The following is a 24,998-nucleotide window of genomic DNA, read 5'->3' on the forward strand; positions in this document are numbered from 1 at the left end:
ATAAAGCAGGAGGAAGCAAGCTTTAGATTTTTTGCTTCCATGCAGTTTGTGCGGTATTAAAGGAATACGGAAGAGATGCTCCTTAGCCTCAAGGAATTACAAGTAGAATTACTAGTAGGAAAAATGGCATGCCCTTTGTATTGGCTATTCCCAAGACCAGCCTCAGTTTCAATGATTTTCCAGAAGGATTCGTAAGATTCAGAAAAAGCTTCTATATCCCAGTTACAATTCATTACGGCAAAAGGATACAGATTAAAATCAGTAAAGGAAAAAGGCACGTAGGCAAAACCCAGGAGAAACCAGGAGAGAGCTTCCAGTTCTTGGCCAGTGGAGTCCCACCAACATGCTTATTCCTCTAGCAACAAGGCGTAACAACATGTGCAAAGTGTTGCCAGTGCGGGAAATTCACCCAAGCCTCCCCAGGATCCAATTAGGGGTCAGTCACAGAGCAAGGAGTAAGTCCTCAGGTAACTGACCTTAGCTATACAGTCTCCTGCCTTCCAGAGGACAGACTGACACTGTGGCACAGAGCCTCAGGTACACAAAAAACTGTGTGAGCCATAAATCATAGAGTAAACTATCTGGGTGTGAGGCCAAAGCCTCAGGCATATAGCAATCCTCTTATCAGGTAGGGCAAAGATTCAGAGGTCATCCCCCAATAGCGAGTTAAAGACCGGTGCTTTGTCTGGACTGTGCAGGGTTTGAATAACCCATGTTCACTGACTTAACCCTTTACTGTACCCCAAGTAGTATATACACTTTTTTTTTTTTAAATAACTTAATTTTTATCTTCCTGAGGGCAGACAACTTAATCTAGTTATATTCTCAGTTATTTTAGGTTCTGTTTCCATTTTGGTTTTGGTCATCATTTGGGGGTTTTAAAACCATCAATACAATATTCGTTCTCCTTTCTATCTAGGGCCAGTTTGAAGATCCAAGGATTTAATAGGGTCATGGCATATGTGAGAGAGATACTGGGTCCCGGGACATCGCTTCATGATGGAGTACACAGAATGTGCCTTGCTCCCATCGGTTCTTGACTGTGGGCATATCTGAGGAAGCCACTGAGATAACAAGACAGTCTTTGGTCCCTGCACACTGCATTCTCCTTGCTCTAACAATGAGGTTGAAAGTTACCCAAATCTCTCAGCTACTTCTGAAGGTATGAATTTTTTCCTTATCTTTTCTCTAAAGATATAGAAGATTGCATTAAAGGGGTTATCTCTCACACGTTCCTTGCGTTGACATGTATTATAATTTCTAAGAGCTCTAAAGAAAAATGGTTTCGTTACACTTTCCTGGAAGATCTAGAATTTCCATCCATTACTACCACGTGAGAGGTGGCCCTGAGAAATACTCACTAGCATCGAATGCTCTTGCTGTCCTTTGCAGACTGCCTTCTATTCCAGCGCAGACAAATATTACCCCCTCTCTCAGAGGGATGTAGAGGTGATGTTGGTACAGTTAGACAATGGCAAGCCATCCAATTAGGGTGAAGCATAGAATGGATATGGGAAAGCAGTAGGAATAGGCAGGGAGATCAGATAGGGATGAAAATATGGAGAGCCTTGGATGAATTCGGGAGTCGTAGACATTATAGAATAAGAGAGGGAGATACATGAGAGCTATAATTAAGGACGAATCAGCTATCATAGTATGAATCTCTGTGAACTATTTTTGCAACACACTTGAGATGACAATATCTAGATAAGAAAATCGCATGATCAAAAAAACCCTAAAACAATAAATTTGCTTTCTGGAATTTAATAAAACCAGAAGCCATATATATTTGAACAAAGTAAAACATATGATTGTTTTAAGTATATGAGGCTAGGAAGCTTAAGAATATGGAAGATAATTTCCTGTAGAACTGATTATCCATGATGATTTGAGAAACTAAACTAGTGGATTGTTATCAAATTGCATGGAATTCTCCAAAAACAAGCCTCCAGGTTATACTGCCTTTTCTTTCCTTCACTACCATCATCCAAGGGAATAAAACGTGTTTGTCTTTAGTCTGTTTGAATCCCGTTTACCATCTCTGTAATGAATTATTAGCATATGAAGTCATTAATTTATAATTTGCTTTCCTAGTATATGAAGATCTTCAGGGTGCAGCTACCAAAAGATGGGAGTACAGAATGAGTACGGGGGAAAGAGTGATGAACTTCACATGGAGTCATTTAGGGGGACACTAGGTAAGCCTGAACTTTGAGGGAAAAGCATTCTACAACAAAGGGAACAGAATGTGCAAAGCAGGAGGTATGAAAATTGCTAGAGCATAAAGTATGAGAGCGCAGGGAGCTTTAATCACAATCACCAGATGCTTTTAAAATTGAATATGGGGATGAGCCCAAGAACCAGCTTTTAAGTACGCTTGCCAGGTGATTCTGATGCAAACTAAGGTTTAAGAAACTACCACTATACAAAACAAATAGTGAGCTCTTGAAAGCCATTAAGAAGGAGAACTTCACTCTTGGAGGCCTATAGTGATTGGATTCACGATGTTTGGAAAAGAGGCTGGTAGGAGGGGAATAACTTGGGAAAGGTGAGGGAGGGCCAGGACGCCTAGAGCCTGCCCTCTCTCGCTGCCATTTGTTCTTCCCGGATCATTTCGGTTTTTAATTTTTTTTTTTTTTAACGTTTATTTATTTTAAGACAGAGAAAGACAGAGCGTGAATAGGGGAGGCGCAGAGAGAGAGGGAGACGCAGAATCTGAAACAGGTTGCAGGATCTGGGCTGTCAGCACAGAGCCCGACGCGGGGCACGAACTCACGGACCGCGAGATCATGACCTGAGCGGAAGTCGGCCGCTTAACCGACTGAGCCACCCAGGCGCCCCAGGATCATTTCAGTTTTAACAAGGCCTTTTCTGACCCCATCCCACTTTCCTCAAAGGTCCAACACTACTCCATTTACGCTTCCATACAATCTTTTTACATGTGTGTGCAGAAGTTTTGTTTTCCTCACTCCATTTCTATACTTCCAGTTCCTTAAAAGCTTGGTCATTTTTTTATTATGCCCCACGCCCAACATGGGGCTTGAACTCACAACCCTGAGATCAAGAGCCGCATGCTCTATGCATTGAGCCAGCCAGGTGCCCGGAAGCTTGGCTATATTTTGAGGGAACACGTGTGTACCTTATGACGTAAGCCTGTGTTTTGGGGGTCAGAATGAAAAAAATATTGAAGGCGTTATTTGGACGTCAGTACGGAGATTTATTTTTATTTTTTGAGTTGGTGCCAACCGTATACAATGAAGACATTTTCAGACCATCTTTATATATTAAGTCCTTGAAGAACCATTTTTATTCATTTGAAAAGCAAATCACTTACTTTAAAAATTGATTTCACCTTTCATCGTTTCACTGGCGAAATCCTTAAAAAAATTTCTGACTTGCAAGAGAACCTCCCCCCCCCCAACCCCCTTATTCTTCAGGCTCCATCATTCATCATAGAGAAGAGTAAATTCAGGTGGCAAATCTATGCTGCCTCCACATATCTTTTTTACACAACATTTCTGCTTTTGTAAAATTCTTACCTTGTTAGCTCCTCACAATCTGTACTTCGTCATCCTTTGAACCCTCCCACCATATTTACTCCTCCCACAGGACCCCAGTCTTCAGCAGTAAAACGAGAGTTTTCTCCGAAGCAGTTACTTAATTAACGGCGTTGAGTACACACGGTGGAGCTCCGCCCCATAGGAGGAGCTATCACAGGCGGACCGAATTAGTCGGTCTGTCTTTCACAAACGATCCCTTAATCTTTTCAGGGGAGCGAAACACACACAAAGGCCCAATCAGAAGCCGCGGCTCTAGGAGCTCGGGGGGCGGGGCTGGGCAAGCGCCCTCCCACCTCCCAGCCTCCCGCCGAGGCCGTCGGAGCCTCGCGGGCTTGGGCAGGCCCCGCCCCCCGGCCAGGCGCTGCGGCTATTGGGCGGCGCCTTCCTCGTTGTCGCCTCAGTTGCTGGGAGAGGGAGGGCGGGGGCGGGGCCTGAGATGGGCCAGGGGCCCAGAGAGAAAGGCGGGGAGACGAGGGCGGGCTGGGCGGTTTCGACGAGCGCCGCGGCGGTTGGCGAAGCGGACGGGGCGCAGCCTTCCCGGTGCGAGGAACGGTTCCCGCTGACAGATCCCCTTCTTCCGGCCGCGCCACCCGGGAGGCGGATCCCCGGGGCCTGAGGAGCCTTTCTCGGCCCGGCCCGCTCTCCCTCCCTCTCCCGCGGGTCACCCGAACGGCCTGTGAGGAGGAGGAGGAGATCGTCGTCGGGGGCGGCGGCCGGCGGAGACCGCGCTCCCCCTTCCCCGGCAGCGGCGGCGGCGGCGGCGGGGGCAGGACAATGGAGGTGGCTGTGGAGAAGGCGGCGACGGCGGCCGCGGCGGCTTCGGCGGCGGCCGCCGGGGGGCCCTCGGCGGCGCCAAGCGGGGAGAATGAGGCCGAGAGTCGGCAGGGCCCCGACTCGGAGCGCGGAGGCGAGGCGGCCCGGCTCAACCTGTTGGACACTTGCGCCGTGTGCCACCAGAACATCCAGAGCCGGGCGCCCAAGCTGCTGCCCTGCCTGCACTCCTTCTGCCAGCGCTGCCTACCCGCGCCCCAGCGCTACCTCATGCTGCCCGCGCCCATGCTGGGCTCGGCCGAGACCCCGCCGCCCGTCCCCGCCCCCGGCTCGCCGGTCAGCGGCTCCTCGCCGTTCGCCACCCAAGGTGAGAGCCGGCCGGGGACGCCGGGGAGCCTGGGGAGGGGCTCCGGGAGGCGAGCGCCCTTGTGCGGCGCGACCCGCTGTCATGTCGCCGCCGCCCGGGGTGCGCGGCGGGGGAGGGGCGAGGAGGAGGGTCTGTGTTGGCGGCGGTGACATGGAGGGCCCGCGCGCTCTGCGGCGTGCCGCGCGCCCCGCGAGCAACTTCCACGGGCGCTGAGGACTTGGCGGCGCCGCCGCTGCTCCTCCTGCTGCTCAGCATTCTCCTCCAGGGTTGGGTGGCCCGTGCGACCCGCACTTTTGAAAACCTCCGTTGGAGTCGGCTGTAGCGTGTATCTCGGATTCTTTGCCGACTGCATCTAGTTAACTGCTACCCTCTGCCTCCCCGGAGCTTTGTCCTGGTCCATATGATCCTAATCATCTCGTATATACCCACGTTATTTGAGCTGGAGGGGGGAAGGGAGGGATGAAGATGAAGTGATGGGGACTTTCTCCGGTGATTGATTACAGATCGGATGCCGTCTATTTTCTATCTTGCATGTTTCAGGTTCTTTACCTTAACGAGTCCCCGATTTTCTACCTTCAGCTAGGGACAAAGGAACCCAAAGAGACGGTATTTTGTTGTCTTTCTCATTCGAAGATTTTATTTTGAGACGGTAAAGGGTAAGGAGAAAAAGAACAGAGTGATTTGGGGTGCAGAATTTTCTCGTATTTTGTAGAGAGCAGCTGGAAATGTTGAAGTTACTGTTCTCTTTGTGGTGTTTGTTACTGTATAATGAGACTTTTGACAGGTAGTTCCTATTGCTAGCGTTAACAGGTTTGAAACATTTAAAGTTAGTTAAAGTAAGCATAGTAATCATTTCTAGTGGAATGCTTGAGGATTTTAAATTTTAATATTGCAAATATTGGAGCATCTTCTTTTTAAAAATAGAAAGTAACTGGAAAAGGGGAGTCATTCCTTTTTAATATATACTTCCTTTTTAGAGGCTCTAGTTGATTTAATTTGAGATAAATTGGTGATTAATTGAGCCGGTCAAGGGGTATATGAAATTGATGCCATAAATAGATTGTAGTGTTAGACTTCTCATTTGAGTATATGTTAGGAACAGTATCCAGTTGAGGGAGACAATTTTCCACGGGTCTCTAAGTTTCTGCAGGTCTTGCCAGGAAGGTACTGACTGCCCTTTGTTTCTGTTTTTTAAAAGATGTTTGTATAAGGAACAGCCTTGGAAGATAGAGATAGTGTCTTCCATCAGAGCAAAGAGCAGGCATGCGTATGGTCCAGTATAATAAATGTCTACTGGGGTAAAAGGCAGGCGTGCTTATTGCCTGTGATAAAAGACTGGTGTTCTCTAAGCTTAGGTTTCCTCTTGTGTAACACAACCCATTGCCTGTGCAGGTGTCAGCTGGCCATTTTCGCCTTGCCTGGTGGGAACTGGGGTTCTGGGAACCAGTGCAAAAGTGTTGGTGCTTTGCTTTATGTTATTGTAACTAACAAACTGCCCCTTATCTCTCACTCCTGAGTCTTTGTGTCTTCAACCCTGGTAAGCTAGCTTGCAAAAGTCTGAGATCTTTCACACTTGTTTTCTCTGATGTGGCTCACCTGTTGGAAATTTAGTACAGGTGAAACTTAAGTCTTAGTTTTTAGATACATTTTATAGTTTCTTTTATTTATATTTTAAGCGGTTAAACAGGCTAGTAGTCAGGATCTGAATTTTGCATAATTCTAGAATTAAGATTTATCATGTGCCTGGCAGTGACATTTAGGTCAGAATGAATGAGAACATGGATAAGACAAGCTCTGAAAATCAACTCTGAGACAAATTTGCAATTCCACATTTCTTAAAATGTTCTTTTTAATTCTAATCTCTAAATATATTTTATCTTGGTGTTTGTAAGCAATAGTTCAAGAAAGCATTTAAGATTGGAAGGTAATGTTTCTGTTTTTATACCAAGAAAGAAAAAGTCTCTATCAAATGACACTTTTAAATACACTCTAAAAAAAAGAGGGTTATCTTCAGTAAATTAAAAACACTATCTATCCTGAATCTTAATGACTTATGTTCTCCCTTTCTTTCTCATTGCAAACTTATTTTAATACTAGCTGAAGTAAAACTTTAGCCAGTATGTTTCATAACTAAATAAATAGGGTTCATTTGATCATCTCTGTTCTTCATTCTCCTAATGAACGTGTCGGTACAGTCTTGAGGGTCAAACTGTAATACCTACAGGAGCTAAGCCAGGTATCTGGGCAAAATAGTAGAGAATGGTGGAGAGTGAAAGAGAAGGCGAACAAACTCAGCCTCAGCAGATGGTCATGTAAGAGAGGGCAGGGCCAGTATTGAAGGACATTTATGTATATATTTTAAATTTTTTTTTTCAACGTTTATTTATTTTTGGGACAGAGAGAGACAGAGCATGAACCGGGGAGGGGCAGAGAGAGAGGGAGACACAGAATCGGAAACAGGCTCCAGGCTCCGAGCCATCAGCCCAGAGCCTGATGCGGGGCTCGAACTCCCGGACCGCGAGATCGTGACCTGGCTGAAGTCGGACGCTTAGCCGACTGCGCCACCCAGGCGCCCCTATGTATATATTTTAATGAGAAGTCTGAAGCCTGGATTTTTGTGTAACCTTTCGCTAGTATTAGATATTGGCAAGTGAATAAAAAAAAAAAAAAAAAAAAAAAAAAATATATATATATATATATATATATATATAGATATATAGATATTGCACACAAGCCCATTGTGTAGGCCAAATAAAACAAGTTTTGTTGAGGCCACAATTATGTTGCAGTTAAACTCTTCCCTTTTGAATTTAGATAGTGGTTTTCAAATTTTAGCTCTACTAGAATCGCTGAGTAAAATTTTATTTTTTACTCTTTTAAATAAAATTTTAAATGTTTTATTTATTTTTGAGAGAATGCAGGTGGGGAAGGGGCAGGAAGAGGGGTGGAGGATCTGAAGCGCCAACAGCATCTAGCCTTAATGTGTGGCTTGAACTCATGAACCACAAGATCATGATGTAGGCCAAAGTTGGAAGGTCAACCCACTGAGCCACCCAGGCGCCCCTCACTGGTTAAAAATTTACATTAAAAATTTAGATTTCTAGGGGCGCCTGGGTGGCTCAGGCGGTTAAGCGTCCACTTCAGCTCAGGTCACGATCTCCCGGTCGGTGAGTTCAAGCCCCGCGTCGGGCTCTGGGCTGATGGCTGAGCCTGGAGCCTGCTTCCGGTTCTGTGTCTCCCTCTCTCTCTGCCCCTCCCCCGTTCATACTCTGTCTCTCTCTGTCTCAAAAATAAATAAACGTTATAAAAAAAAAATTAAAAAAAAAATTTAGATTTCTAGGCCCATCCCCCCAGAGTGCCCAATTTGGCATAGTTTTAGAATTCTAGAATATAATATTAAACCCTAGTGCTTCTTCAGCTCAAGCAGTATTATATTCTGAAATAAAATTGATCATAAGAGGATTCTTAAGGAAATTAGGACTAAAGTTCAAGGTATAGAGTGATAGGTTTCAACATTATCAGACCTAATTTTTCTATTAAATACTTTTTGGTGCTCCCCGTTATCCTAAATGAGATTCATGGAAAATAAATCCTAAGATATTTTTTATGAAAAAGAAATAAAGCTAATTTATAACAACAAAGTATTTTAATTTATAAATGTTCAGACACAATTAAACTAGCTACCAAGCCGCCGTTGAGAACATGGGTCAAAACTGTCCTTTTGTAAGGCTGCCAGTTGGAAGGAATGAGGATGAGTGGCCACATGCTAAAGTTGGATGACTACCTCAGGTGTGACTGTCGTTTTCTTAGTGTGCAGTTATATCCAGGAAAGAGGGAAGAGCTTAGAAAACAGTTTTTCTTTAGGTACATTACAGGTACATGAAGTCAGAAGACAAACTAATCCTGGAGAGATGTTACAACATGGTGTAATATTTTGTGGTGGTGATGTAGTCAGCAAGCGTAGCAAACTCTAAGCTATTTTTACAAGAATACTGAGCTTACTTTTGAAAGGGATCACATTATTTGACCAAGGAGAGTAAAATAAAAGAATCCATCAGTTTTCCTAGACTTCTTTTCTAATAGGTGGTCTCAGAGATACATAACTGTCAATTCTGGGATCTGGTTTCTTTGGGTTCTTGGTGAGAGAAGTATAAATCACCTTGTGAGTACAAGATACAATGACAAAGAATTAATAGTATTTAACACTGATCCATATTGTCCACCAGTTTTATTATACAATATTATATTCAATATTCACCTATTAATGGAAATTATACTATTGGTTTCAATTTGGGGCTATTATGAATAAAATTGTTATAAATATCTGTAGACAAGTCTTTATGTGGATATGTTTTCATTTCCTTGGGTAAATACTTATAATTGGAATTTCTTGTTTGCATCATAAACGTATATTTACACTGGTTGTACTGTTTTGCATTCCCTCCAGCAACGTATAAGAGTTCCAGTTGGTTCACATCGTTGCCAATTTGAGTGTAGTTAGTCTTTAATTTTAGTCATTTTAGTATGTGCGAAGGGTTGTCTCATGGTTTTAATTTTCATTTCCCCAATGAATAATGATGAGCATCTTTCCTATGCTTATTGATTATTACAACTTTTTGGTAAAATTTCAGTTTGTCTTTTGCAGATTTTTAAAATTAGGTAATTGGATATATTATTGAAAAGTATATATTCTTTTTTTAATGTTTATTTTTTCCTGGAGGGGAGTGTGGGGGGAGGTTGGGGTGATGGACAGAGAGGAGGGGAGAGATGTTCTCAAGCAGGCTCTATGCTCAGCACTGAGCCCAATGCAAGGCTTGATCTCATGACCCTGAGATCATGACCTGAGCCAAAATCAAGAGTCAAACACTTAACTGACTGAGCCACTCAGGTGCCCCAGAAAACTATTCTTTATATATATTCTGTATCCTGGTCCTTTGTTAAATATGTGTATTGCACGTATTTTCTTTCACGCCTATAGCTTGCCTGTTCATTTTCTTAATGGTATTTTTTGAAGAGCTGAAGTTTGAAATTTTGATTTAAGTATGATTTATCAATTTTTTTCTTTTATGATTAGTGATTTTTGTGTTCTAATACTTCTGTGCCTACCCTAAATTTACTAAGATTTTATACCGTCTTTTGGTAGTTTTAGTTTTTATATTTAGAGCTATGGTCTATTTTGAGCAATTTTTGTATGAGGTAAGGGTTGAGGTTCATGTTTTCAACCATATGTTAAAGCACCATTTACTGAAAAGAGTCCTTTTCCCATTATGTCACTTGGGCATTTTTGTAAAAAAATCAGTTGAACATAGTATGGTTCTATTTCTATATTCTTTTCTGTTCTATTGATCTATCCATTCGGTACTAACAGTGTTTTTTTTTTTTTTATTACTGTAGCTTTAAAATTTTTTTTTTAATGTTTATTTTTGAGACAGAGAGAGACAGATCGTGAGCAGGGGAGGGGCAGAGAGAGAGGGAGACAAAGAATCTGAACCAGTCTCCAGGCTCCAAGCCATCAGAACAGAACCTGATGAGGCCCGAACTCACAATACATGAGATCGTGACCTGAGCTGAAGTCGAACGCTTAACTGACTGAGCCGCTCAGGCGCCCCGATTATTACTGTAGCTTTCAAAGCAAATTTGGAATTGGGCAGTTTTGTTCCTTTTCAAAATTGTTTGGCTCTTTGAAGTCATTTGCATTTCTTCATAAATTTTAGAGGCAGCTTGTTAATTTCTACATGAAAGCCTGCTATGATTTTGATTAGAATTGCATTAAGTCCAGATACTACTTCGGGGAGAATGATCTAACAATATTGACAGTTCCTATCTATAAACATGTTTTATCTCCCATTTATTTAGATCTTTAGTTTCTCTGAGTACTATTTTCTCATAGTAGGCTTGCACAATATTTGTGAAGTTTATTCCAAAAAATTTTATGATCATGTTGTTTAATGATCATGGTGTTTTTGAAAATATCATTTCTAGGGGTGCCTGGGTGGGTCAGTCGGTTAAGCTCAGGTCATGATTTCATGGCATATGGGTTTGAGCCCCGAGTCAGGCTCTTTGTGCACAGAGCCCACTTCAGATCCTCTGTCTCCCTCTCTCTCTACCCCTCGGCTGCTCACATTCTCTGTCCTCTCTGAAAAAATAAACATTAAAGAAATTTTTTTTTTAATATTATTTCTAATGGTTGCTAGTCTAAATATAATTGACTTTTGTATATTGATTGTATCCCATTATCTAGCTAACTTCAATTAAATCTAGTAGTTTCTTTGTAAATTCCTTAAGATTTTCTGTGTAGACTGCCTTTGTTTACAGGTAGATAGTTTTACTTCTTTCTTTCCGTTCCTAATAATTGGTCATTTTCTTCCCTTATTGCAATATTGAATAGATGTTTAATTTCACTATTAAATGAGAGATAACATCCTTGCCTTATTCCTAATCTTAGGAGGATAACATTAGTTGTTCACAATTAATATGTTAGATCTATTACCTTTTTACAGATACTCGTTATCAAAATTCAGAAGATTCCTTCTGTTCCTAGGGTGCTGAGGGTTTTAATCATGAGTGGATGATGAATTTTGTCAATTGAATTTTCTGTATCTATTAAAATGATAGTGTGGGTTTTCTTTTTTCTGTTAATGTGGTGAATTATGTTGATTTTCAGATGTTAAACATATCTTGTATTGTTGGGATATGCACTGCTTGGTCATGATGTATTATCCTTTTGGTGTACTTCTGGATTTGGTTTGCTAATATTTTAAGGACATTTTTATGTTGATGAGGAAGCTTTCTTGTATCTTTATCTGATTTGGGTATCAAGGTAATACTGACCTCAATGTATAAAGTGTTCCATCTCATTTTCTGAAAGAGGTTTTGTAAAATTAGTATTTAAATATTTGACAGAATTCAGTGAATCCATATGGGCTTGGAGTTTTCTTCATGAGAAGGTTTTTGATTAGGAATTCAGTGTCTTTAATTGATACAGGGCTATTCAGATTTTATATTTCTTCATGAATCCATTTTGGTAAATTGAAGAAAATTTTCTGTTTCATCTAATTGCTATATTTTTGGCATATATTCGGTCACAATATTCCCTTATCATTTTAATGTTTTCAGAGGCTGAGTGCTGTCCCCTATTTTGCTTCTATTAGTAATATTTACTCTTTTTCTTGCTTGCTAGTCACTAAGGGCTTATCACCTAACTTTTGGCTTTAATTTTATTTCTTGTTTGTCTCTGCTTTAAAGGTATTATTTTCTATGTGTTAGCCACCTCAAACAAAGTTTGCATTGTGTTTTTATTAACATTCTATGAAAATATTTTAAAATTTCTCTTGTGGGGGCGCCTGGGTGGCTCAGTTGGTTGAGCGTCCGACTTCAGCTCAGGTCATGATGTTGCGGTTTGTGAGTTTGAGCCCGGCGTGGGGCTCTGTGCTGACAGCTTAGAGCCTGGAGCCTGTTTAAGATTCTGTGGGTCTCTCTGCCTTCCCCTGCTTGCACTGTGTCTCTCTCAAAATAAACATTAAAAACATTTTTTTAAATTTCTCTTGTGATTTCTTCTGTGACTGATGGGTTGCTTAGAAATGTATTAATTTGGGGCTCCTGGGTGGCTCAGTTGGTTAAGCATCCGACCTAGGCCCAGGTCATGATCTCTCAGTTCTTTGGTTTGGGTTCAGTTTGGGTCCTACATGTCAGGACCTGACAGGTCAGAGATTGGACCCTGCTTGGGATTTTGTGTCTCCCTCTCTCTCTGCCCCTCCCCTACTTGTGCTCTGTCTCCTTCTGTCAAAAATAAATAAGTGTTAAAAAAAAAAAAAAGAAAAATGTGTTAATTTAAAGGTAAATGGGATTTTCTGGGTAGCTTATTCCATTGTAGTAAAAAAAAAAAAAAAATTCTCTGTTAAGACTTAAATCTTTTGAAGTTATTGAGACCTTTTATGTCCTAACGTATTCTCTGTCTTGGTGAATGTTCCATGCATATTTGAAAAGAACTTAAATTCTATCTACAGTTGTTGGGTGCAGTGTTCAGTAAATGTCAGTTAGGTCAAGTTGGTTGATAGTGTTGTAAAAATCTATATTTGTATTGGGTGTGGTTTTTTTGTTGTTGTCTACTTGATCATCAGTTATGGAGAGAAGAATGTTAAAATCTCATAATTGTTGATTTATCTTTTTATTCCTTTAATCCTGGTTAGTTTTTGCTACAGGTATTTTGAATCTTTATCTTACTGATGAATTGCTTGCCCTTTTTTAACACTGAAATGTTATCTCACACTACTTTTTGGTGAAGTTTGCATTGTCTTATATTAATACAGTTGCACCAGTTTTTTTTTTAATCTCTATTTGCATGGTATATTTTCCCATTCTTTTACTTTTAACCTTTATATTTAAATTATGTCTCTTGTAGATAGTATATAGCTGTGTCTTTTTTTTTTTTTTTCCTTAATCCAACCTGTAAATTTTTGCTTTTAATTTGACCATTTACATTTTAAGTAATTATTAGTATGGCTGAGTTAAGACTACTTTTTAAAAATTGGTTTTCTCTTTGATCTTGTTGGGTCTCTAGTATCTTTGCTTTTCTCAATCCCTTAGCAACTACTCTCTGGTAAGTTTCCCAAAGTCTTGTTGTGCACATGCCTGGTAGCCTTCAGCCAAGGACTTGGGAGAAACCCTACAGAGACTCCTGGCATCCTTACTTTTTGCAGCTCTCTTCCTCCAGTGTTTAATTTGTTCCACAGCCCCACATTCTCCTCTGGCTCTTAGCTGTGTTCTACTTAGACTCTAGCTCCCTGCACTGTGGTTGGTAAAGAGTCCCCAGGCAGAGAATCAAGACATTTTCGAGGCTCACCTCCTGAATTTCCTTTTTTTCAGGGATCACAGTCTTTACTTGCTTATTGTCTAATGCCTGAAGACAAGTTGCTTCCTATATTCTTCCCAGTTACATACATTTTTTCCTGTAGGCAAACTTGTCTTGGTATTGGTTACTCTGTCCTGGTGGAAAGTGGATGTCAAAATACCGTTTTTTAGGTTTTTTTTATGTTTATTTTTGAGAGAGTGTGAGTAGGGGAGGGACAGAGAGAAAGGGGGACAGAGGATCAAAGTGGGCTCCGTGCTGACTGCAGAGAGCCCAATGCCGGGCTCGAACTCAGGAACCTTGAGATCATAACTTGAGCTGAAGTGGGATGCTTAACGACTGAACCACCCAGGTGCCCCAAAATACCATTAGAAAAAATGTTTATTTTTGAGAGAGCGTGTACATGTGCAAGTGGTGGAGGGGCAAAGAGAGGGAGAGAGAAAATCCCAAGCAGGGTCCATGCTTAGCCCGGAGCCCAATGCCAGGCTCAGTCTCATGACTGTGAGATTATGACCTGAACCAAAATCAAGAGCAGGATGCTTAACTGACTGAGCCATCCAGGTACCCCAAATTACCATTTTTAAATTGCATTGCACCTTTTAAATAAACCTAGATGTGAGTAATTTGCTAACTTTGGTTCTTACATCTCTAGATTTTTTTGTGTTTTTAATTTTTCTTAGAGATCTTCCCAGATTAAGTTATCAACCTAGTTGCACAAGTCTTGCATTTCTCCCTGTAACCTTGACCCCTTTCTCAAATTGACTCCTGCATTTGCAAGTACATTCTAGACCAGTAGTCTCTAAAATGGTATGTGTGTCACATTATGAGGTAACATATAATTTATTGAGTTGAGGGAAAACATTAGAACTTCTATGCATAAATTAACCTTTAAAGTACTTGATAAGTAGATTGTCATGGTCACGTGAATAAGCCTGTTAAATGGCTACATTTCACATAAAGTATACGAAGTATCCTGAGGGAAGGAATCAGGGCTGCTGCAGGCCAAAAGGTACCTTTGCATTAATTAGAAATAAGAGCTCTCTTAAATTGAGAAGTCCCTTGTGCTGTGCAGTCTATAAACTGTACACAGCTACCCTGGAACTGATAGGATTTCTATACTGCAGACCCTGTTGTGTCCCCTCATTCTACCCCTAGTGCACATACACAAATTATACAATTTACATGTTTTGGGATAACTTGGTTTATGGATTATAACCTTTGTTTTGAACAAAAATGACTGTCAAAAATTGAAGATCATGGTAGGCCATTATCAGGACCCTGACATAAAATCCTGTAATCTCAGTTACTAGGAAAGTCCCATATGGAGGCCACTCATAAAAACCCCTCAGTTTCAGCAGCCTGGAGAAATTCCCAAGTTGTAGCATATAGGGCACATGTGCAATAGCCATAAAAAGTGATCCCCAGTGCCAATATTAATAGCCTTGAGTGTTACATTTTAAATCTGTAATCAAGGCTGGATGCTGATAGCTTGGCTCTTCCCCAGTTAAGGAAAACACAGAAGGTTCCTCAGGGCTTCTCACCTTTGATGACTTCTTTAGTGTTACATAGAGGGATAGATACTTGTCATCTCCTGGCACCTGAATATGCAGTCAGTCAGTGGTGGATTAGCTGGCCAGGAGATCTGTATTTTGTAGAAAGCTGTAATTGTTGCTGTTCCATTTTGTTTTCCATTTTACCAGGTGTATGGAGTTGATGGATTTGTGATTTTCCACTAGCCCTAAATTATTTGAATCTTTGAAGTCTCATTTTTAGCTCTGATGAAAAATAATATTAATTTGTAAGTATAACAGCATTATAGTGACAGAGCTGATGCTTTATAGGACCTTAATTAGTCTTACTGTGAGAGGAACATAAATAATTTTCTAACCATATCTAACAATTAGACCTAAAAGTTTCAAAGTTACCAAGAAGACTCTTTGAAATGGATGGACATCCTCTATATTAACGATGAACTATGCCTTAAGTGTATATCACATCTTGGACAATGAGAGGATAATAGCTTCATAGCTATCGTGATTAGCAAGACATTTAAAAATATTTGACCCTGATTTTATTCTTTAAAAATGTTTTTTTCTGAGTGGGTGGCGGGCGCCTGGGTGGCTTAGTTGGTTAAGCTTACGACTTTGGCTCAGGTCATTATCTCGCAGTATGTGGGTTCGCCTCAGAGCCTGGAGTCTGTCTCCCTCTCTCTCTGCCCCTCCCCTGCTCGTGCACATGTGCACTTTCTCTCTCTAAAATAAATAAACATTAAAAACTTTTTTTTTTTTTTTTTTTTTTAATGTTTTGGGCACCTGGGTGGCTCAGTCAGTTAAGCATTCAAGTCTTGATTTCAGCTCAGGTCATGATCTCAGGGTTTGTGGATTTGAGCCCTGAGTCAGGCTGTGCACTGACAGCATGGAGCCTGCTTGGGATTCTCTGTCTCCCTCTCTCTCTGCCTCTCCCCCACTCATGTGTTTGTGCTCTCTCTCTTTCACTTTCAGAAACAAATAAGTAAAATTGTGTATTTAAAAATTGTTTCATGTTCATGTGATTGTGTACAAGATCTACTAGTGCTATACTATGTGTACATAATATATGTAGGGTTCATGTTCAAATATTTGTTTAAAACAACATGTGAATATAACTATCAGCTGAATTGCCTCAGTATTTTTCCATGTTTATCTCTTCTTTCAAAATCATTTTCAAATCTCTTCTAAGTTGTAAAAATACACTGTTCCTCAAAGAAATTTGTTCTGATTTCTTCTAATATACATAGTCCATAGGTACTCTTGTCATGAGTCATGTATAGTAATTAGGATTCATAACTACCAGAAGGTCTTTATTTTACCTTGTGAATGAATACTCTCTCTGGGCTCTATTGGCTGTCTATATTAAGCATTAAGGATAACCAGGAAGAGAACCTAGAGCACATGAGATTCCTAGTGTCTGTCTCTTCATGCTGGTGCATGTTGATTTATGTTTCTTCCAGTCTTCATCATTCTTCTATACTTGTGTGTCATGTGCCTTAACTTGCTTTTACTAATCTCAGCTCACTTTCCCACCCATCTTTTGGTATTAAGGTTTCCTCCCACTTCTCTGACCCATCCTTTTTGGTCTCCCATTGTCCTTCCTTTGCTCTTTTCCCTTCTCCTCTGGAGGTGAAAGTGAGGAGATCATCTAGGACAAGGCTTCAGGAAGTCAGGTATGTAATGGCTACTAGATAAGGATGGAAATATACAAAGGAGACTGAGAAAGAGGTAGGAGAAAACCAGGAATATGTAGTGTCATGGAAGCCAAGGAAAGAAAGAATTAACAAAGCAGTGGTGTTTCATAGTGTCATATTTCTGCAAGATCAGGTAAGAGGCCAAGAACATTTTTAGCGTTAGAAACATGGCAGTCGTGCAAAAGCATATTTTGGTGAAGTAGAAGGGGAAACCATATTGGGGTGGGTTATACAGTGGATGGGAAGTAAAGAGATATAGATGGAACGTTTAGACAACTCTGTAGAGAAGTTTAAAGGGATAAGGCAATACTTGGGGAGAAAAAAATGGAGTTAAGGGTTTCTTGTTGATTGCTTTTTTTTGTAAACAGGAAAGGCTTTAAGCATGTTTATATGAAAGTGGAAGAGTTCAATCAAGTGAGCTATTGGATATACCAAAGAGATTTCTAAGTGAGTGTGTGAGGGTTTTGACAAGGCAGGATAGGATTAATCCAAGGCATAGGTGGAGAGATTGATGACTTTGGATAGAAGGAGAGATGTTTTGTTATGAACAGGAGAGAAGGCAGGAATAAATAGAAGGTTTGTCTGTGTGTCCTCAGAGAGGATTGAATTTTCCAGTAAAATGTGGTAGGATTGCAGATCATGTTGAGGTCCACTTGCTGCTAGACATCATATACATTTATAGTGGTACCTGTCTGCCTTCTTAGAAAGCCACCCAGCATTTCTCTGAAGAAGAGAGTATCTCAGTTTAGTGCTACTCAAAGTGTGGTCCACAAATCGTTAATAGGGTCTGAAATGAGACACAGTTTGCCACTGGAAAGTGCAAGGGAGCTGGGACAGCCTGGTTCCTGAGATTCTTGGAAATATTCAGTGAAAGAACAGAGCCCCACACTGAGAAGAAACTGCTGCAAATAAACACAAGTTGACCAGGGTAGGAATTTGGGGGCAAAGAAGAGAAAAGCCTCAGATACATGTGGGAGGGGGCATTCGAGAAGGCAAATCTCAAAGTATTAGGGAAGTGTTTACACTAAGGTACCATTTGTTTGTGAATCCTACCTAGGAAACTTTATAAGAAAACACATGCTACTGTAAATTGGTCTATAGAAAGTACTATAGTTTTATATGATTGAAAGGTAGTATAAGAAAAAAAGATGACAGAAGTCCTCTGAATTAACAGATCTAAAGAAGTGAAGATAGCAGTATACCTTGGTCTTAAAGCAGAGAGATAATGAAACCTATTTCCATAAAATGAGCTGGGAAAATAAAACTATGTTATGAAAAAAACAGTATAAATTAGATATAGAAAAGTTTAGAAATGAGCTCCTATTCTGTAGGAGGTCATGAAAAGAAAAATTGACAGAATGAGGAATGAATTAGAAAGATTTCAGAAATGAAGATGAACCAGAAAATTCTTGAATGACTAAACACTCCAGAAAGTACCATAAAAGAAATAAATGATTTTACAAATCAAGTAAAGATATCATAAATTCATAAAGTGAAAAGATTTTACATACATATGCACATAAATATATGAACGTTAATAATAGTACCTGAAGACTACTTGAACAAAGAAACAAAACAAAAACAAAATATTGTTAAAACTAACAAAGATGAACATTTGTATTGAAAAGGTTCACCAAGTGCCTAGGAAAATGGAGACAACAGCCATCAATTGAAATTTGTTGTAGGGCTCTGAAAGAAAAAGAAAATAATACTTTGGGCATCTACACAAAAAGAGTGCATCACTTACAATGGAAAGAATGTCAGATTATCATTGGACTTGACTCCAGAAGAACCTGGAGTAAAGATTTCTAAGGTTTTCACAGAAAAAAAATTGAATTGAGACACATATCCAGCCAACTGATGTTTCAGCATAAAGCCCACATGTGAGAACTTAGCATTAAGCCCTATGAGCCCTTCCTAAGGATGCTGAATTTTGTTGCATTTTCCTTATTTGTCGCTTTGGTATACTTAGGGTTATTTTTTAATTTTATTTATTTTTTACTTATATGGGAGTAAGTTGTAGACATGACCCTTGAGCTCCAAACATGTCTATGTGTCTCTGAAGTATAGTCTCTTTAAGTGTTTTTAGTTTTACTGAGATAAGATTAACATACAGTAAGCTGCACAAATTTAAAATCTACAAGTTGATGAGTTTTGATATATGCAAGGATAATCTCGTATAACCACAGTATAATTACCAGATTCAGGAAATTTGACATTAATACAACAACATTATCTGATAATCTATATTAAATTTTGTCAGTTGTTATAATAATGTCCTTCACAACAGCTTTTTTTTTTTTTTCATTTGGTGGTGGGAGAAATCCAGGACACAGATTGCCAGTATGTACCATAGAGTAAGAAGATTTGTGAACAAGTTCCAGAGGGTGAATTTCCAACAAATCCCACTGATGCAGCACCAAAGTGAGCGATGGCTGTATCTTTTCTCACAATCTGTCCTAGCCTTAGAGGTAGTGGCTATTATATGTCATATATTTATTATATCTGCTCTAATAATTATATTTTTAGCCTTGTCTCAACTTCTTTTAAAAATTTTTTTATTAAAAAACTTTTTTAAATTGTATAGTTATTTTTGAGAGAGAGAGAGTGCGGGAGGGGCAGAGAGAGAGGGAAAGACAGAATCTGAAGCAGGCTCTAGGCTCTGAGCTGTCAGCACACAGCCTGATGCAGGGCTCAAACCCACGAACTGTGAGATCATGACCTGAGCTCACGTCCGATGCTTAACTGACTGAGCCACCCAGGTGCCCTAGCATTGTCTCAACTTCTTACTATCCAGTCCTGTTATCCCAGTTCCTTGGTGTCGTTAGTAATTACTTATGTCAAACTTCTTTTTTTTTCAAACTTAATGTTTGATTTCTCTCTCCTTACTGTATCCAGCCTAATGCCTCGTTTTGGCTAAAGTGATAGGTTCTTCAGTGCTTTACATTAGGAAACCATTCTGTCTCATTATTATTCGTGTTTGGCTTAGGTCATTACTTTAAATGGCCAGATTTCTCCACTTTACAAATATCTTTTTCCCCCTTTGTAATTAATAAGTAACCTCCTGTGAGATACTTTGGGGTCAGTGTGAGTGTTCTGTTTCTAAAAAACCATAGATGAGCATCCACGAATGATTTCTTGCCTTCATCAGTTACTACTGTGATGTTGCAGAATGGTGATTTTTCTCTCATCCTCTGCTTACTAGTTGATATTCTGTATGGATGAGATTTTCCTTTTCCATTTACTCATCACTGTGGCTTGTGAAATTTTTTAAGTTAATACACTATAAACCTTTCCTTTCATTATTTATTTTGATAACCAAACTGTTTGAATTTGGGCAGTAGAAACCCCTTTAAGTTGAAATCTTACCCTTTGGCATGCCCCTATTGGTTTTTGAGCACGTCTTACGTTCTGGCAGACCAAAGAGTTTCTCGCTTCATCCTGTACTTTTTCTATACCAGCTTGGTTGTTTCTCTGAGGAGCTCCTTGTATCAAGAAAACTTTATCTAACATAAATGTTTTACCCTTGAAGTTTCATAGTTGTTTTTTTTTTTTTTAATTTTTTTTTTTCAACGTTTATTTATTTTTGGGACAGAGAGAGACAAAGCATGAATGGGGGAGGGGCAGAGAGAGAGGGAGACACAGAATCGGAAACAGGCTCCAGGCTCTGAGCCATCAACCCATAGCCTGACGCGGGGCTCGAACTCACGGACCGCGAGATCGTGACCTGGCTGAAGTCAGACGCTTAACCGACTGCGCCACCCAGGCGCCCCGAAGTTTCATAGTTTTAAGTTTTACATTTACATCTTTGGTCCATTTTGAGTTCATGTTTATATGTGATATAAGGTATGGATCCAAGTTCGTTTTACATGTGGATATTTAATTATTCCACCACTGCTGTTGAAAAAGCAATCTTTTACTGTGCTGTCATGGTCAAGTATCCGTTATTCATGCATGTCTTGGTTTATTTTTGGGCTCACTGTTCCATCAATCAATTTGATTTTACATCAATACCATGCTGTTGAGTCTTTAATGTCAAGAAATCTTTTGGCCGGAAAACAATAGGCAAGATGTTCTGCAGGAAATTCTTTTTATTTTTTAAATTACATTTTTGAGGGGTGCCTGGATGGCTTACTTAAGCATCTGACTCTTCATTTTGGTTCAGATCATGATCTCATGGTCATGAGATTTCATGAGATCAAATCCTGAGGAGTACACTGGGCATGAGGCCTACTTAGAATTCTCTCTCTCCCTCTCCCACCTCCCATGTTGCTCACATGCGACATGTTATCTCTCAAAAAAATAAACTTTTTATTTTAATTCCAGTACAGTTTACATACTATGTTATGTTAGTTTCAGGTGTACAATATAGTAAGTGATTCAACATTTCTATACGTTACTCATTGTTGATCATGATAAGTATACTCTTTAATCCCCATCCCCTGTTTTACCCATCCCTCAGCAACCTCCCTTCTTGTAACCATGAGTTGATCTCTATAGTTAAGAGTCTGTTTTTTGGTTTGTCTCTTTTTTTCTTGTTTTATTTTTTAAATTTCACGAGTGACATCATATGGTATTTGTCTTTGACTGCTTTCACTTAGCATTATACTCTCCAGATTCATCCATGTTGTTGCACCTGGCAAGAATTCATTCTTTTTTATGGCTAAGTAATATTCCTGTGTGTGTGCGTGTGTGCGCACATGTGTGTTACCTCTTTATTCGTTCATTTGTCGATGGATACCTGGGCTGCTTCCATAATTTGGCTATTGTAAATAATGCTGCAATAAACATAGGGTTGCATGTATCTTTTCAAGTCAGTGTTTTTGTATTCCTTGGGTAAATATCCAGTAGAATTACTAGATCATAGGGTAATTCGATTTTTAAATTTTCCAGAAAACTCCATACTGTGTTCTATAGTGGCTGCCCCAGGTCGCATTCCCACCAACAGAGCATGAGTGTTCCTTTTTCTTGACAACACTTGTGTTTTTTATTTTAGCTATTCTGACATATATGAGGTGATATCTCATTGTGGGTTTGATTTGCATTTTCCTAATGATAAGTGATGTTGAACATCTTCACATGTCTGTTGGCTGTATGTAGGTCTTCTTTGGAGAAATGTCTGTTCATGTTGTTTGCCTGTTTTTAAACTGATTATTTGGTTTTTAGGCATTGAGTTTTATAAGTTCTTTATTTTGGATACTAACCCTATATTAGATATGTCATTTGTAAATATCTTCTCCCATTCCATAGGTTGCCTTTCAGTTTTGTTGATTGTTCCCTTTGCTGTGCAGAAGCTTTTTATTTTGATCTAGTTCTAATAGTTTATTTTTGCTTTTGTTTCCCTTACCTCAGGAGACATATCTAGAAAAGTGCTGCCTAGGTCAGAAAAATTCTTGCCTGTGCGCTCTTCTAGGATTTTTATGGTTTCAGGTCTCTCATTTAAGTCTTAAATTCATTTTGAGTTTATTTTTGTGTATGGTATAACAAAGTGGGCCAGATTCATTCTTTTGCAAGTAACTACTTTTCCCAGCACCATTTGTTGGAAAGACTGTCTTTTTCTATTGGATATTCATTCCTGTTTTGTTGAAGATTAATTGGCCATACAGATGTGGGTTTATTTCTGGCTGTTTTCTTCTGTTCCATGGATCTATGTGTCTGTTTTTGTGCCAGGACCATACTGTTTTGATGACTACAGCTTTGTAATATAACTTGCAGTCTGGAATTGTGATACCTCCAGTTACTACTTTTTAAGGATTGCTTTGGCTGTTGAGGGTCTTTTCTGGTTCCATTGTTCTAGTTCTGTGAAAAATGCTCATTTTTTTTTTTTATTTTGATAGGGATTGCATTAAGTCTCTAGATTGCTTTTGATAGTATGGGTATTTACCAGTATGTATTCTTCCAATCCATGAGCATAGAATGTCTTCCCATTTCTTTGTGTCATAATCAGTTTCTTTCATCAGTGTTTTATAGTTTTCAGAGTACTGGTCTTTCACCTCATTGGTTAAGTTTATTCCTAGGTATTGCTTTTGGTGCAGTTGTAAATGGGATTGTTTTCTTAATTTCACTTCTGCTTCATTATTAGTGTGTAGAAATGCAACAAATTTCTCTACATTAGATTTTGTATCCTGTAACTGCATTGATTTCATTTCTCAGTTCTAGTGTTTTTTTTGGTGGATTCTTACAGGTTTTCTCAATATAGTATCAGGTCATCTGCAAATAGTGAAAGTTTGACTTCTTCCTCACCAACTTGCATTCCTTTTTGTTGTCTGATTGCTGAGGCTAGAACTTCCAGTACTCTGTTAAATAACAGTGGTGAGAGTGGACATCCCTGTCTTGTTCCTCATTATAGAGGAAAAGTTTTTCCCCATTGAGGCTGATAATAGTTTTTCCTATATGGCTTTTATTATGTTGAGGTATATTCCCTCTAGACTTAGTTTGTTGAGGGTTTTTATCATGAATGGATATTGTACTTTGTCAAATGCTTTTTTTGCATCTATTAAAATGATTATATGGTTTTTATCCTTTCTCCTAGTGATGTGATGTATCATGTTGACTGAGTTGCAAATATTGAATCGTCCTTGCATCTAGGAATAAATCTCGATTGAGGTGAATGATTTTCAAGTATTGTTGGACTCTGCTAATATTTTGTTGAGGATTTTTGCATTTATGTCCATCATAGATACTGCCCTGTAGTTCTCTTTTTTGTGTAGTGTCTTTATCTGGTTTTACTATCAGGATAATGCTGTCTTTATAGAATAATTTCAAAGTTTTCCATCCTCTTCTATTTTTTGGAATAGTTGGAGAAGAATATGTACTAACTCTTTAAATGATGGGCAGAAATCACCTGCAAAGCCATCTGGTCCTGGACTTTGGTTTGTTGGGAGGTTTTTGATCACTGATAAACTTTTTTGGTACTTACCAGTTTGTTCAAGTATTCTGTTTCTTTCTGTTTCACTTTTGGTAATTTATGTTTCTAGGAATTGATCCATTTCTTTCAGGTTGTCCAGTTTGTTGGCATATAAGTTTTCATAATATTCTCATAATTGTTTGCATTTCTGTGCTATTGGTTGTTACTTCTTTCATTTGTGATATTATTTATTTGGGTCATTTCTCTTCTTTTTCATAAGTCTGGCTAGAGGTTGATCAATTTTTTCAAAGAACCAGCTCTTGGCATCATTGATCTGTTCTATTGTTTTTTTAGTTTTTGTTATTTCTGCTTTAATCTTTATTATACTCTTCCTTCTGTTGACCATAGGCTTCATTTGTTGTTCTTGTTCTAGTCCCTTTAGATGTAAGGTTAGGTTGTTTGAGATTTTTCTTGGTTCTTAAAGTATCACCTGTATTGCTGTATACTTCCCTTTTAGGACCACTTTTGCTGCATCCTAAAGATTTTGGACCATTGTGTGTTTTCATTTTCATTCATTTCCATGTATTTTTTTTTCTTTGATTTCCTGGTAGACCCATTCATTGTTTAGTAGCATGTTGTTTAACATCCATGTATTTGTGGTCTTTGCGGATTTTTTTCTTGTGGTTGACTTCCAGTTTGATAGTATTGTGGCCAGAAAAGGTGCATGGTATGACTTCAGTCTTGTGTATTTCTTGAGGCCTGTTTTCTGACCTAAGATGTGATCTGTTCTGGAGAATGTCCCATGTGCACCTGGGAAAAAAATGTGTATTCTGCTCTTGGGTTCTGCTGTTTAGGATAGAATGTTCTAAATATATCTGTGTAGTCCATCTGACCCAGTGTGTCGTTAAAAGCCACTGCTTCCTTATTTGTTTTCTGTTTAGACGATGTGTCCATTGATGTAGGCGGGGTGTTAAAGTGCCCTACTATTGCTGTATAATTAGTGAATTCTTTGATGTTTGTTATTAGTTTTATATATTTGGGTGTCCCATGTTGGGTGCATAAATATTTGTTACACCGTCTTGTTGGATTGTTCCCTTTATTATTATATAGTGCCCTTCTTTGTCTCTTGTTAGAGTCTTTGTTTTAAAGTCTAGTTTGTCCAATATAAGTATTGCTACTCTGGCTTTCTTCTGACACTCATTTGCATGATAAATGTTTCCCCATCCCCTCACTTTCAATCTGCAGGTGTCTTTAGGTCTAAAATGAACCTCTTATAGGTAGTATGCAGATGGGTCTTTTTTTTTTTTTTAATCCACTCTGTCACCCTGTGTGTTTTGATTGGAGTGTTTAGTCCATTGACATTCAATGTAATTATTGCTAAA

General features: G+C 39.4%; 1 protein-coding gene across 2 annotated transcripts in view; it reads left to right on the forward strand.

The window, feature by feature from the left end:
- The first annotated feature begins 4,015 nt into the window (after positions 1–4,015).
- TRIM24 (tripartite motif containing 24) overlaps positions 4,016–24,998 on the forward strand; it is a 124,299-nt gene continuing 103,316 nt past the window's right edge. Inside the window, exon 1 of one of the 2 annotated variants that reach the window (XM_045495811.1) lies at positions 4,016–4,698. In XM_045495811.1, coding sequence (XP_045351767.1) covers positions 4,335–4,698 — 364 coding nt within the window. In that variant the 5' untranslated portion in view covers positions 4,016–4,334. The remainder of the gene's footprint in view (positions 4,699–24,998) is intronic. The other variant, XM_045495810.1, reaches the window with a different exon arrangement.

This window comes from Leopardus geoffroyi, chromosome A2, assembly GCF_018350155.1.
Source record: "Leopardus geoffroyi isolate Oge1 chromosome A2, O.geoffroyi_Oge1_pat1.0, whole genome shotgun sequence".
NCBI classification, from domain to species: Eukaryota; Metazoa; Chordata; class Mammalia; order Carnivora; family Felidae; genus Leopardus; species Leopardus geoffroyi.